Source organism: Sipha flava, unplaced genomic scaffold (assembly GCF_003268045.1).
Source record: "Sipha flava isolate LNK unplaced genomic scaffold, YSA_version1 3_pilon_pilon, whole genome shotgun sequence".
In the NCBI taxonomy this organism is placed as follows: domain Eukaryota; kingdom Metazoa; phylum Arthropoda; class Insecta; order Hemiptera; family Aphididae; genus Sipha; species Sipha flava.
Window position 1 is genome coordinate 1,858,971 of NW_020273108.1, and position 13,573 is coordinate 1,872,543.

General features: G+C 40.3%; 2 protein-coding genes across 2 annotated transcripts in view; both read left to right on the forward strand.

The window, feature by feature from the left end:
• The first annotated feature begins 2,756 nt into the window (after positions 1 to 2,756).
• Positions 2,757 to 10,899, forward strand: LOC112688629 (flocculation protein FLO11-like). Its single transcript, XM_025561914.1, has 3 exons — positions 2,757 to 3,025; positions 3,964 to 5,732; positions 9,081 to 10,899. Exons 2-3 carry the CDS (start codon positions 4,047 to 4,049, stop codon positions 9,954 to 9,956), a joined length of 2,562 nt encoding a protein of 853 aa, XP_025417699.1. The 5' UTR covers positions 2,757 to 3,025; positions 3,964 to 4,046; the 3' UTR covers positions 9,957 to 10,899.
• An 866-nt stretch (positions 10,900 to 11,765) lies between these two features.
• LOC112688755 (zinc finger protein ubi-d4-like) overlaps positions 11,766 to 13,573 on the forward strand; it is a 9,810-nt gene continuing 8,002 nt past the window's right edge. The window contains exon 1 of the mRNA XM_025562107.1: positions 11,766 to 11,792. Within this exon, the coding sequence (XP_025417892.1) occupies positions 11,766 to 11,792 (27 nt within the window). The remainder of the gene's footprint in view (positions 11,793 to 13,573) is intronic.

Consider the following 13,573-nt stretch of genomic DNA (forward strand, 5'->3'; position numbering starts at 1 on the left):
AACGTGACAATGAATTTTTAATTGGAAATAGGTTATACTTTACAAATATAATTATACTTTTAAATTTTTATTTATTTATTTCTATATATAAATTATTTGTTTATTTATTTATGTATTAATATACGAGTAAGAACCATTTAATATTTTTTTAATTTTAATTTAATTTTTATTATTTTATTATTTAAATTAAGTATCGAGAACCAATTTATACTTAACAAATTAACTTATATAAAACTGTATTGATTTTTCAAATAGTCAAAACATGTAAAATTAACGTCTTATATATATTTTGTTAGCAAACATGAAGAGCCGCTTAGAATCTAAAAATATAAGTTATTATTTTTCATTTGAATTAAAAAATTAATTTTTTTGGCTTAATTATTTGAATCTAAAGATTTGAAAATTTTTATTGTATTTTATTTTTATAACTACATTTTTTTATTCTATAAATTATATTTTTGATGATAAAATAATTTCATTAAAAGTTGTTTACTATTTCTTTCAAATCGAGAATTTAACACAGTAGAATACTGTTAGAACTTGTTTAATCGTATTCTCATGCAATTTTCAATAAAATAAAAAACGTTGAATATTCTAAGTAAGTATCAAGAATTTTCAATATTTATTTTAATAAAAAAATAATTTTGAGTTAAATTATTTGAAAATATAATAACAGAATAATCTTGAATTTCAGTGCTAATTTATAAATTATAGCATTGTTATTAAAATCTATATTCATTATAATATATTTTACTATCGAAGAAGAAAAAATGTAATTATGGTTGAACAATTTCAAGTGTTTAAGTATAATTAATGTATTTTAAAATGGTGTGGTTTGAGATTTTTCATTAAATACGTTTTTTTTAATTTTTGTTTTTTATATACTAATATAGATTGTATTCATTTTATGAGTAGATACTAGTACCATAATAATTATTATTATTATTCATAATACTTTATTCAGAAAGAAAAATAATGATATACAGATGCTCAGTCTAATTAACTCAATTTCAGTACTATCCAGAGGCATTTGATTAATTTTTTAACAATTTATTTATCATGGCTTTACTTCCTCATCATTATTGACATAATATATTCAAGTTATTTATTCATAAAAAAAAAAAATGTTTGCAACTTTTTTTTACTATAGTTTACTGTATCTAGAAAAATAATAACCATATGAAACTTAAAAATTCTGTTTTCTCAGAATAATATGGAAATAATGACAAAAATGCAAATTAATATATCCGGTAGAACGTTGCGAAAATAAATGTTATAAATAGTACTACAATTGAAAATTATAAATTATGGCATTGCGTAAAAGTATAATATAATGTATTGTATATTGTATATAATGTATAAAGTACGTGAAAATTTAGATTTTACAAATGTGAAATCAACATTTTACGATTTATTTGAGGTACATATGATAATATTTATTTTTTTTTATATCTGAAACTTTAATAAATTCAACCTTTCTTTATAATACAACAATAAGTGCTATTTGGTATTTCAATTTTATCTCGTACAATATCAAATAGTAAAGTGGTATAAATGAATAATAAATATATTGTTGCGTAAATAAATACATAATATTATATTACAGAAACTAGCATGGCAATTATCTATCCTACTGAAGTTTTAAAATATTAGCATATAACTTATAGTCATATAAATTTGATTAATAATTTTTGTGAACACACCAACAGTTTCAATTTTTACACTATTATCGAACGTTACCGTCGTCACTGCCATACGATTAAGTGAACAAATATACATGTAAATACACGTATACAATTCGCCCGTGGTCGTGTGCGCGACAATAAAATATACGCTGGTCGTTCTTTTGGTTGCCCATGACCTCGGAACGCGATAGAACAGTGGTAAAGTATGAGAAGCAGGAGAAATCCGGTTCTTTTGCCTTCCACGTCGATTTGTCAAAACGGCGATAAGTTTTTTTTCATTTTTTTTTTTTCATATTGGTGTATTAACTGCAAGCTAAACCGTAGTCACAGAATAAAAAAACATATAATGTATTCCCTAGAAGCACTTCGGACAATGGCGACTGCAAATAGAACAACGAGCAATTTGAAAAGGTCCAACACGATTATAACGTGTTTTTTTTTTTCTACTCTGCGCTCGTCACCGATTTGATGCATTTGTTTCACTTGTACTGTGTACAACGTACTGTATTACATACGTAGCGATCGTTATCGTTTTCGTAGGTATTCATCGAAATCGCAGCGCATGTGTTATGCATAATACATGGGCGACGTTAGTTGAACTCCGCGACTCGACGGCCGAACGCCAACGTAACATGTGTACGTGAATGTAATACATCAAAAAAAAAAAAATTAACAAAAAAAAAACAACGCGGTCGTATTCGAAAACCATCCGGCGGTTGGGAACGGTTGCGAACCGTCGGACGGTTTAGCAAACGGGTAACATCAACGTTGCCACAGCCACACGTCCGACGGATGTGACTCACGTCGTCCAGCGATCGCGAGTTCGCGAGACGAGCATGCCAAAACTCGCGAATTCGCCTCGTTGCCGACACGGGTACACGTACTGCGCAAAGCCGTGCGAATAGAAAGCGACGGCGACGCTCTGTCGTTAGCGACCGGCGGTGGGGTGGCGGGGAGAAGTTTTTTTCTCGACCTGCGCCGCCGCCGCCGCCGCCGCCTTCGGTTAAGAATGTTTACCCTGCTCCGCCCGTACCGCTGCCGCAGTGCCGACCAATCGCCAACTGCCTGTACGCGTAACACGTCGGCGCATAATATCCGCACCGCAGTCGCGGGACACGGACACTCGACATTCAGTAAAGTAACAGCCACGCGCGCGGGAGTCTCTCGTGCGTCTCAGCAAACAACGACTGTTCAATCGGAGATCATCGCCACGGGTCGTCTCGAATGCGCTGCACGGGCAACGTCAGGTGTACTCGCGGGACGTGACTTTGTTCGCATATCGCCCCGTATACGCGCGGACGGCAAACACTGTTCTTGAGATCGCGACCACGGCGGTCGAAGTAAGTAATCGCAATAATAACGTTAACGTTTACCGTTTATCCGTCTTCGTGCATGACACCATCGCGCACGTAGCTGTTGCGTACCGATTCGAAATGGTGTGCACGTTATCGCGATGTTTCAAGCCCAACGGGGTAAAGCTTTCGATCTGGAACGACTAATTGTTTTATTGGTTTTTAAAAAAATAATGTACCCGCGTAAACCGTTCACCGTTCCCGTCTTTATTTCGTACCCATGAAGCGCGCGCCTGCATGTGTGTGTGTGACTTTAACGCTGCGATTGTCAATCTCTCAAGTATTGGTCTTTAGGCCTTTGGTAGACGAACACAGTAGAAGACACGTGCCGTGGAAGGACACGTCATCTTGACCGCTTTCTCTTCTCGCCGCCTACCTTTCTCCTCCTAGCCGTCTCGCCATAACACCGCTTCGTCCTCCACCGCCGCCGCGGACAACAAGTGCGCGCATACGATCGTAACCCGCGCGTTCGGTTACTACTCGCACTGCGTACATTGCATTGCGCACGCACGCGCATTGTCGCTACGGCTTTGTCTGCACACTCTCTCCTCCGCAGCCGCCGTAATAGTGGGTTATCTTGCAGCGTTGCCGTGCTGCTACGGCGGCGGCAGCGGAAAAGAGAGAGCTGCTATCGGTGGCGGCGAAATCTATGTCACTAAACCGATGCCGCTTATTCCAAGCGTACGCGCACGTAGACACGGACGAATAGAAGAAGTTCGTCGACTGCAGCGACGCGCCTTCAGTCGTTCGACAGAAATTATTATTTGGGTTCACAGCGCTCTGTTCGTGTTCAACGATACACACGCGTGTTACGCTATTATACCGTACGTCAGGCGCGTAACACAAGAGCTTTTGCACGTAATAACTGATCGCAACACTGTGCGTTTAATTAATGTCCACGTTTTGTGCTTTTTCTGTTTGCGCAGTATTTTCGACGACGTAGTAGCACGACAACCGTCGCTCATTCGTTTACTGTCACAACGGATATCGCGCCCCCGCGGTGGCTGCGATGATTCTTAGTGCCGGCGCCGATTGCTGCACCGATTCGACGGCGGCCTCGACGACTACCGGCGATTCGACCATGATGATGGCGAATCTGCAACAAACGCAGCAAGACGAACCCTCGACAGATTTCTGGTGGTGGTCAACGACGACGGCCCAACAGCCCGACGGCGGCCCGGTTGCCGGACACCAACACCAACAAATATCGTCGTCTTCCCAACAGCAGCAGCAGCAGCAGCAGCAGCAGCAGCAGTTGCAGCAGCAACAGCAACACCAACAAATGGATACCAGTGGTGGTGGCGACAACGACGACGAGTTCGACGGTTTCGACCTGTCGCTGTTGATAAACGGCTGTGCCGAAGGATATTTCAGCGACGCCTCGTCGGCCGACTGTCGCGTACCGGCGGCCGCTATTTCTGCGACCGTTACGGTGCACACGAACGCCATGCTGAACGCCGACAGTGAATGCGATTATTACCCGGCGACCACGACGACAACGGCGGCCGTTACGTCACAGCAGCAACAACAACTGGACCTGCAACAACTGTTGTCCATATACGACGACATGTGCTTTTTCAGCGGCGACGCCACCGAGGACGACATAAAACCTTCGCCGATCTTCCACATGCAACAGTCACCAGCCGCGGCCGTTGTGACCACCACGACCAACGACGGTGACAACGTACGTCGAACCAAGACCGCCACCAGCCCCGCGGCCGTCGTACCCAGCATGGTCAATACGGCGGCTACGGCACCGCCACCGCCTCCGCCGCCGTCGCCACCACCGGCAACGACGACAACGACCAGCCACGTCGACAGCGCCTCCAAGACCACTCTGCTGAGATCGCTTCTGACGGCCTCGACACCGCTGCCGGCGATTGAACTTCTATCGTCCGCTGCTGTTCAACCGAGTGATTCGACCGCGGTAGTGGAATCCACCACCGAAGCGGTCACGGCCATCACGACGACAACGAGCAGTTTCCCCGCGGCGACGCCGCCAGCAACGGCGGCCAGCAAAGGCAACAAACATCGATTGTTGATAGAAATGTTGCGAGGCGTTAAAAACGACGATGTCGTCGTCCCGACAGCGGCCGTTCGACCCGCGAGGCGCAGACCGCGTACAGCGGCTTTCGGTACGGACGACGATGGAGAGATCCCGTGCGGATCCCGTCGTCGAATGGACGCGACTCCGTCGCCGAAGACCGATGACGGACAAGGTCTCCGGCAAGACGAAATGAACGACGAAGAGCTACTGTTGTACGGCGGTCCTTACTATTCCGTGACCGCTTCGTCGTCGTGGCTAGACCGTATGGTAGCCGCTGCCGCGGCCGATACAACGGGTAATTGTGGCATGCCCTGGAATATCCTAACACAGCAGCAACAGCAACAACAGCAACCGCAACAACAACTAGAGTTGAACCGGTGCGGAAATCCTGAACAACGAAACACCGAAGCCGACGGTGGTCGCGATAACATCGATAACATTGTGGACAACTCCTACGGTTTGGGCAACGACTTTTGCAACGACTACAGCATCGATGGCAGCGGAATATTCGACCAAAGCGGCATGGACCCCGGATACTTCTCCGTGGCTTCGAACGAAGTCGCGTACAGCCCGCCGACTGCAGCGCAAGTGCCGTCCGTTACGCCACCACCAGCGTCGTGCAGCGACCCTTCGACGACAACCAACGCGGTAAATATAATATAGTTTACAGTTTACACTCGATGGTCGATGTAATACCCCTTTGTACACCCGCAAACGTTAGATATGATTAGATAGATTTACTACCGGTGGGCCCTATCCAAATGAAAGTAGGTATTTTTGCCGAAACGATTTCTGCGTTTTTGGTCGGGTTATATAATACACGCGCAATACGTGAGACTTGAAATTTCGTTTGACCGTGTCGCAACTAAATTATTTTCGTCACGCTAATCCAATATGCGCGGGACGTGAACATTGTTACCGATACACGTCCTTCGTATGTTCTGCTCTACTCATTCGGTCCGTTATAATAAAAGAAAAATATATGTATTTAAAACGAGCGAATTATTATTCTTTGGTTTCCTACGTTTTTTTTTTTTTAGTGTCAACGAAGGTTTTTCTCTCTCCGACAATTGGTTCTTTTGTAAATCATAACCTACACGTTCAGTGGGAGGGGTTCGCGCGTGACGCATGCGCGTCGGACAAAAATTTGAGTGCAGAAAAATATTGAAATAAATAAATCAGTAGAATAATCTATACGCGAACTACAAAGTCTTAGCGCAACTCGAAACAGATGGGTGCGGCGGTGATTGTGCGCGAGGGAAACGCCCGGGCGCGCCCCACATTCCATCGCGGCGGCACGGAACAGGTTTTCGCGCGTACCCGTCGCCGTAAAAAAAAAAAAATATATATATATAAATTAAAATTATTCCGTACGCCCGCGGCGACTATGATTTCTATTTTATTGCGCGTCGCCATATTATCTGGTTCCCCGTCCCGCCGCCGCTTTTCTTCTTCTCCGTAACTTACACTCCACTACTCTATGTACGTGCACGCCACTACGTGTACGGTCACTGCTGCGGGTGTACGAGCCGTGTTTGAACACAGCCCTGCGGTATCGAATACAAAAAAAATATATATACATATGTATACATATATATGATAATTGAGCATTGCACCGACGAAATTACGAAAAGTAATCGGTAGTGCGCGATCCGTGTCGTGTCCCGCCGTATATTATGTTGAACGCTGCACGCGGGCAGTCTTTGGAATGGCGGCCGTACGACACGGAGTTTCGAGAAACCCTGCGCAATGTGTTCGGTACGTGACCAGTGCGCAAAAGAATATTTAATAGTAACGCACGTTACGACACCGACGAGGCTCTTGTACGGCATCGATGAAGTGGTTACGTAATAATATAACGAGTTTAACTATAATAATACTGCGACTAACGTTTGTGTGTTCGTAATGAGCATGTTTTAAATTTGTCTTTTTTCCTCGACTGTTACCTCTACATAATCCATTGTTGGTTCCTTCGCGTATCGTTACAGTTATTGTTCGAAACTGTTTTTCATCGTCTTTTCCACGTAATCTTATGCAGATTAATCACGTTATTACGGTTGCGTTTGATTTGCCAAGTAGAGTTTTCGAAACGCGGAAAGTCGTGGTTAACGATTTCCTCTACTGGAGGTCCGCGTCTTCGACGCGCGTGTCTGTTACGTAATCGCTGGACGACGGCGGTGGTTTATATATACCACCTTCAAATAACCTTGTGTAGGACGAATGGACGTTAACCACGCCCGCCAACGCTTTGGGAATTTGATCGTATCGAAAGGAACACGCGTGACGACGACAGTGTCCGGTAGAAAGTAAAAAAAAAATAATAACTCCCTCCCACCTCATACCCATAGCTGGTCGTGTCCACGTTCATCTCGTGCACAGAAAAATTTTTTGTTTTCCGTTTTTTTTTTTTTTTTTTACTGCACACTAATGTTTGATATGGAACGATTTAAGGTAATACTGTCGTTTACGCGACGACATGTGTTATGAGGCTGAAAACCATTCTCACGGTTTTGTCAAACACATGTATTATAATTCATTTCTACGCGGTCACGTGACCGTATCAAAAATTTTTTTTTTTTTTCTATTAAATCTGACGATTAAATTCCAATAATAATTCCTCGATAGAAAATTTTATATTGAAAAACTAATTTTCATATTTAGTCATAATATGTTTACTGGACATCAAGAAGAATATTTCGTGTGTATAAATAGATAAATGTGTGCGTCTTACGTTCCAAATACTATACATAAGTTATGACTTGTGTATTGTGTATAGTTTCAATACAGTTGCCAGAAACATTTATATTCGCGGTTGAAAATAAACAGACGAACATTAAAGCAATACAGAAAAAGTCTTCGACGATAAAAAATATCTGATAAATATATGAATGTTCTAATAGGAAAATAATTTAGGTTGTATTTAACAAATTATAATCAGTTACAGTCTACGGAAACACGTATTGACAATAGTATTTCATTACCAGCGTCTTTTTAACTAATACAACGCTCATACTGCCTCATTGCAACATAAAGGAATGGAGGAATGTCGTTCATAACAGAATAATTTGGAGAAATCGTATTATTATATTGTCCATGTAGGTCGAAAACAATTACCTTACAATTTTGATAGTATGTAACCCATGATTGATTCCGTTTAAGATATTAAAAAATTTTTGAATTCTATACTATTATTTGAAATTTAAATTAGATGCTTAAGAAATGAAAAACTTTTCAACTTTTCGTACAAATCTAAAGCGGTAAAAAACAGAAACATAAGGAAAAACCATTTGCGCGTACTATATTATTATATCATCATAATATCCTATTAACCTGTAGTAAAATTCATAATTTAATTTTTATTATTCCGTTTGCACATGAAATATTCTTTCTCAATGAGAATTCATTATCATTTATATTCGTTTAGACAATTGTATTTTTTAAAACCATATCGATACGAGTATATGTATATAATATATAAATTGTTTTTCACTTCAAAAAAAAAGAATACAACTTGTATATTTTACGTGAAAGTAATACAAATCAATCATACTTGGAGTTTAAACTTCGATTAGGTTTCAAAAACGGTTTCGATTTTTTTTCTGGTTTCAATTCAAAAAGAGTTTCGTTTTTGTCGAGTTTCAAGTTTGAAAACGGTTTCGATTTTGTATTGTACTTGAAAAACAATTTCGTCATTTATTTTCGGATTAACCGGTTTTAAGACCAAGTGGCAAGTCTCAAACCAGTTTGGACCGGGGAAAAATATTCGTTTTAATGTACTAATACTATTGCCGTATTAAAAATATGCGTGTCCGCTCTCTCGCCGCACGCACTATCCGGTGACGTGAACGATAAAATTTTACGTGGGTATAGGCAGGTTACCTTGGGGTCACGTCGTCATCACGACAACTCCAAGGACGCGCGTGCACGTGAACTCGTTCGCTCGGCGCGCACGTCGTATCTCTAGCTCGCGAGTTGAAATGTTGTTTGAATTTCCAGAGCGACGACGGCATGGTGCAGCAAACGTGTTGGAAGACGACCGAAGCCGCGGTGTCGGATGATTATTACGACCGGCTACTGCTGACGGTCATGATGGAGGCAGCGACAGCGGAGCCGCAGGACGAAGACATCAAGCCCACGCCGATTTTCCATCTGCAGAAGCCGTCAGCCGCGGCCGCGTTGGTGACGACCACCAGCACGACCGGCTGCGACGGCGTGGCCGGGACCGCCGAAAACGTAGGCAACAGCTGTATCAGCAGCAGCACGGCCAACGGCAACGGATCATCGGCAGACGGCGACGGCAGTGGCGACGCGGACTCTAACGAACCGGACGTGCTGGCGCAATTGAAGCCTCCCGTCGTTGCGGAACCACGGATCGCGACCGTCATGGTACCGAGCACCGTTACCATCCCTGCACTGGCGAACAAGGCTTCGGCGGGTGCGAACGGCACGTCGTCGTCGCAACACATCCACCTGTGGCAGTTCCTCAAAGAGCTGTTGATAACGTCGTCCGCGGCCGCCGAGCAGACCGCGACCGCCGACGAGGACGTCGCCGCTCACGTGTCGCCGCCGTCGTCTCCGGCCGCGTCGACAACGTCCAACGCCGAGCTCTCGCCACCATCGGCCGCCGGCACCGCCACCGCGAGCAGACAGCAGCAACAGATGATCCGGTGGCTGGATCGGAAACAGGGCGTGTTCAAGATCGAAGACAGCCAAGCGGTGGCGCGCCTGTGGGGCCGCCGAAAGAACCGGCCGGCTATGAACTACGACAAGCTGTCCCGGAGTCTGCGGCAGTACTACAAAAAAGGTATCATGCGGAAGACGGAACGCTCGCAGCGACTCGTCTATCAATTCTGTCACCCGTACAACGCCTAAACACTCGACAGCCAAATCGCACAAACCAGGGCTGCGAAACTGCGCGTTAACCAATACGCGTGATTTCCCGGTTCAGCTTCTTTCTCGACGTCAAAACCACACCCTAGTGGTCTATTCTTCTATTTATTCCTACACATTGTATATTTTCTCTGCACGCAATTCCTTATTGTCGTATACTGCGTAATATATATATATATAGCCACGTAGTTGTCAGTGCCTAACGGCGGTTAAGGTGCTGATAAGTCGAATCGGTGGCGGTAAGCGTTTACTCGTACTAGTTGCAAACGCATTACGTCGCGTAGCACCTCCGACCAGTGACCAGTGGTCAATGTTTCGGCGGACGTACGCGACACTCTGCGGTCGGCCATGTCGTACTCGCTGGCACGCCGTGGACGGCGGTGGACGGGCGGCGTGCGCAGTGCCGCTTACGGCGAGCGATAATCGCGGAAGGTAATTTTCGCGAACACCGTCGCCACACATCGCGTTCGGGGTTACGGGGTTGGGGGGGCTTGAGCGGGCGCGAGCTTTGGTTCGTTGTCGATAACGCGTTTTTTCGCGTCTTCTCCATTCGACAGCAGTGCGCCAACCGCGTCACGCATACCGACGGGCAAGTTCGTTCGTCGCGCGCGTATGCCCAACAGAGTCATCGTGCCGCGCAAGGTTTTCGCGGCCGTTGGCGTTCACGTGAGCTCTCGTGATATTCGGCTCCGCTTGCTAAGGGTTGATGGGGGGAGGGGGTGTTAAGCGTCTCGAGCGCATATTTTTTTTTCATTTTGATTTAAAAAACCATCCAATCGTCGATGCCGATCGGCGGTGTTTTCGGGTGGTTGTTATCGGTCCCATATATCAATGATATATTGTCTATTTCGTACGTTCTGTGAACATGTTTTTATTGTAATTATAAAATATTATATATTATAATCGTTTATCATAATAATAATAATAACAATTATTATTATTATTATTATTATTACTACCTTATAATAGTGTATAAGTTGCAATAAAATATATATGTATATTTATATTCGTAAGGTTAATTATGGGAGAGGGGCGGTTACGGTTTCAGTATGGACCGTAGAAGTTTATGAAAATATACCGATCGACGGTAATTATCATGACAAAAAATTCAACATTGATAAGTAATCGATATCGCCCGCTTTCTATGTGCAGCGATACTTATAGATCTTAATGTACACGTCTACTTAGATGTATTATTTTCTCGAACGTTTATATGCTTAAGCTTTTTATTAAATGTTTATCGTCTATGTTTTTAAACAATATTGTAATGTAATATATTATGTTATGTTTTAATCGTATTGGTTCGTAGTAATAAAATGCATAGTTGTACGCTGCTCATCCGAACACACGTTATCGTGCGGCTAAGTGTTCGATAGTGCTTCGAACTCGCTATATTCGTTTGAGCGGGTACACGCGCGTTGTAAATAGTTTACCAAAAAACGTACGCAGGTACATGGCGATTTGTCGTATCGCAGTTGTATATTATAACTGATGGTATACACCAATCGAAATGTATCCAAAGTACAAGTGCTCGGGTATATATAAATGTATATATGCACAGGAGCACTGCGATATGAACAGTCGAGTAGTTTGAATAATTTCATATATTTATGTAACATTATTCAATTGTATAACCACTTGTTGACTACATACACCGTAACTTCTCGACGTGTACAGTTGTAACAATTTAAGTTTTTATTTTTACTTTTAATTTTTTGTCATTTTTATAATACTTATGGGTAAGTGTAGGTGTGGTGACATATCGTCATCATCGGTAACGGGTTATTAACAATGTATAATAATTATGGATACATAGATGTAAGATACAGCAAGTTAACGCTGAGTCTTAGTTATTTTTAATGACTGTATTCTTTAGTTTTATTTTAGTTGTTTACTATATTATTGTTCATGATTTAATTTTAATTTTTTAATAAAATATACTTCAAATATTATATACTTTTATAAATAGCGCTTTATGTTTTTAAAACATTGAATATTGTATTTGTATACATTTTTCACATATTATTCTGTCCTTGTGTTGCTGTAAATCTTATTTCAACGGTTACTGCAGTGTGAACAAATAACTGGAAATTAGTTTACGAAATATCCGGAAACGGAATACATAATTTATCTAATACATTTATGACACAACTTTCCTTCATTTTATACTTCTCGGTAATACTTCCGGATATGCAATATCTAATACATTATAAATGTAAGACCTTAAGGCAAAAGTTTTTAAATTATTGAACAATAAAAAAAAATGCGTTTAAAGAAGAGTAATAAAAATTATATATTTTACAATTCGATTGTGAAGCATTAATAATAACAATTATTAGATACTATTTTCCTACTTAAAATCCACACACAATTATATTTATGTGTACAGATAAACGTTATGATAAGTAACAATATTGTGTTACTACAATACCTATCATAAAGGTAAGTCGTAAGTATGGTATAGATCGATTGTATTCCATATTCATATTTATTTATTCAACTTGTTTGATTGTTTTCAATAAAATCGAATAATTTTCATGTTGGTAAAAGAAAAGAAAAACATTACCCTCAAGGCAATACATTTTTTAGTTTATTCAGAATTTAAAAACCAGATTTCAATAGATCTAGACTAGTTGATATAATAATTTTATAGATATTCTATAACAATAAGACAAGGTATTAAATAGTCTTATAGTCAAAATATTCGTAAAATAAAATAATTAAATTTATAAGTCAATTATTTGTGAAATATGTAATTATATTTAAAATCTTAGATCTAATACAAAAAAATATTGAAAATAATTAAAATTTCCAATATATTATACCACTCTAAATCAAATTTTGAACATTTATAGCAATAAAAATATTAATTTTTTTTCAATAAATTTCTTGTATAATAGAACTTAATATTAATAGTCTTGTTCTACAAATTCTTCAAGTACAAAGTTATTCATCTTATACTTTTATCAATAAAATTAATCATAACAAATAATTGAATAGGTAATGAATTTGATCGTCATAACCAAGGCCGTACTGGGTCAGAAATTTCTACTGGGAAAATAAAAAAAAAACGGCCCATTTAGATATACCAATGTTATGAAAACAACCCTAAAAAACGTATATTTTCATACAAAATTACTGTTTGTTATTTTGAGAATTTGAACACTTAATACTATTATTAAAAGACACTTTATTTAATTTTATACAATTTCTATTAGAATACAATTACATTAGAAAATGCATCTATGTCTGTTGATACAATGAGCCTAAACCGATAAACATAAAAAAAAACTTCCCAACGAGTACAAGCGGCCCACCGAGAAATTTCCAGTATCCCGCCTGCCCAGTCCATCCCGGGTCGTAACATATGTTGATTCAATTTGTAATAAGAATTAAAATGTTAAAATTTAAATGATATATTTTATAGAATAAACTAGGATTACGTATAATTTTTGGAGAAATTATTCTGTGTAAATATCAATATAAGAATAAAAAAACACTGTAGAATTAATAAATCAATGTTCTGCCTACTTAGGATTTAAAATAAAATTATAACTTAACAAATTATTATAATTCATTTTAATTTTTTTTTTTTTTTT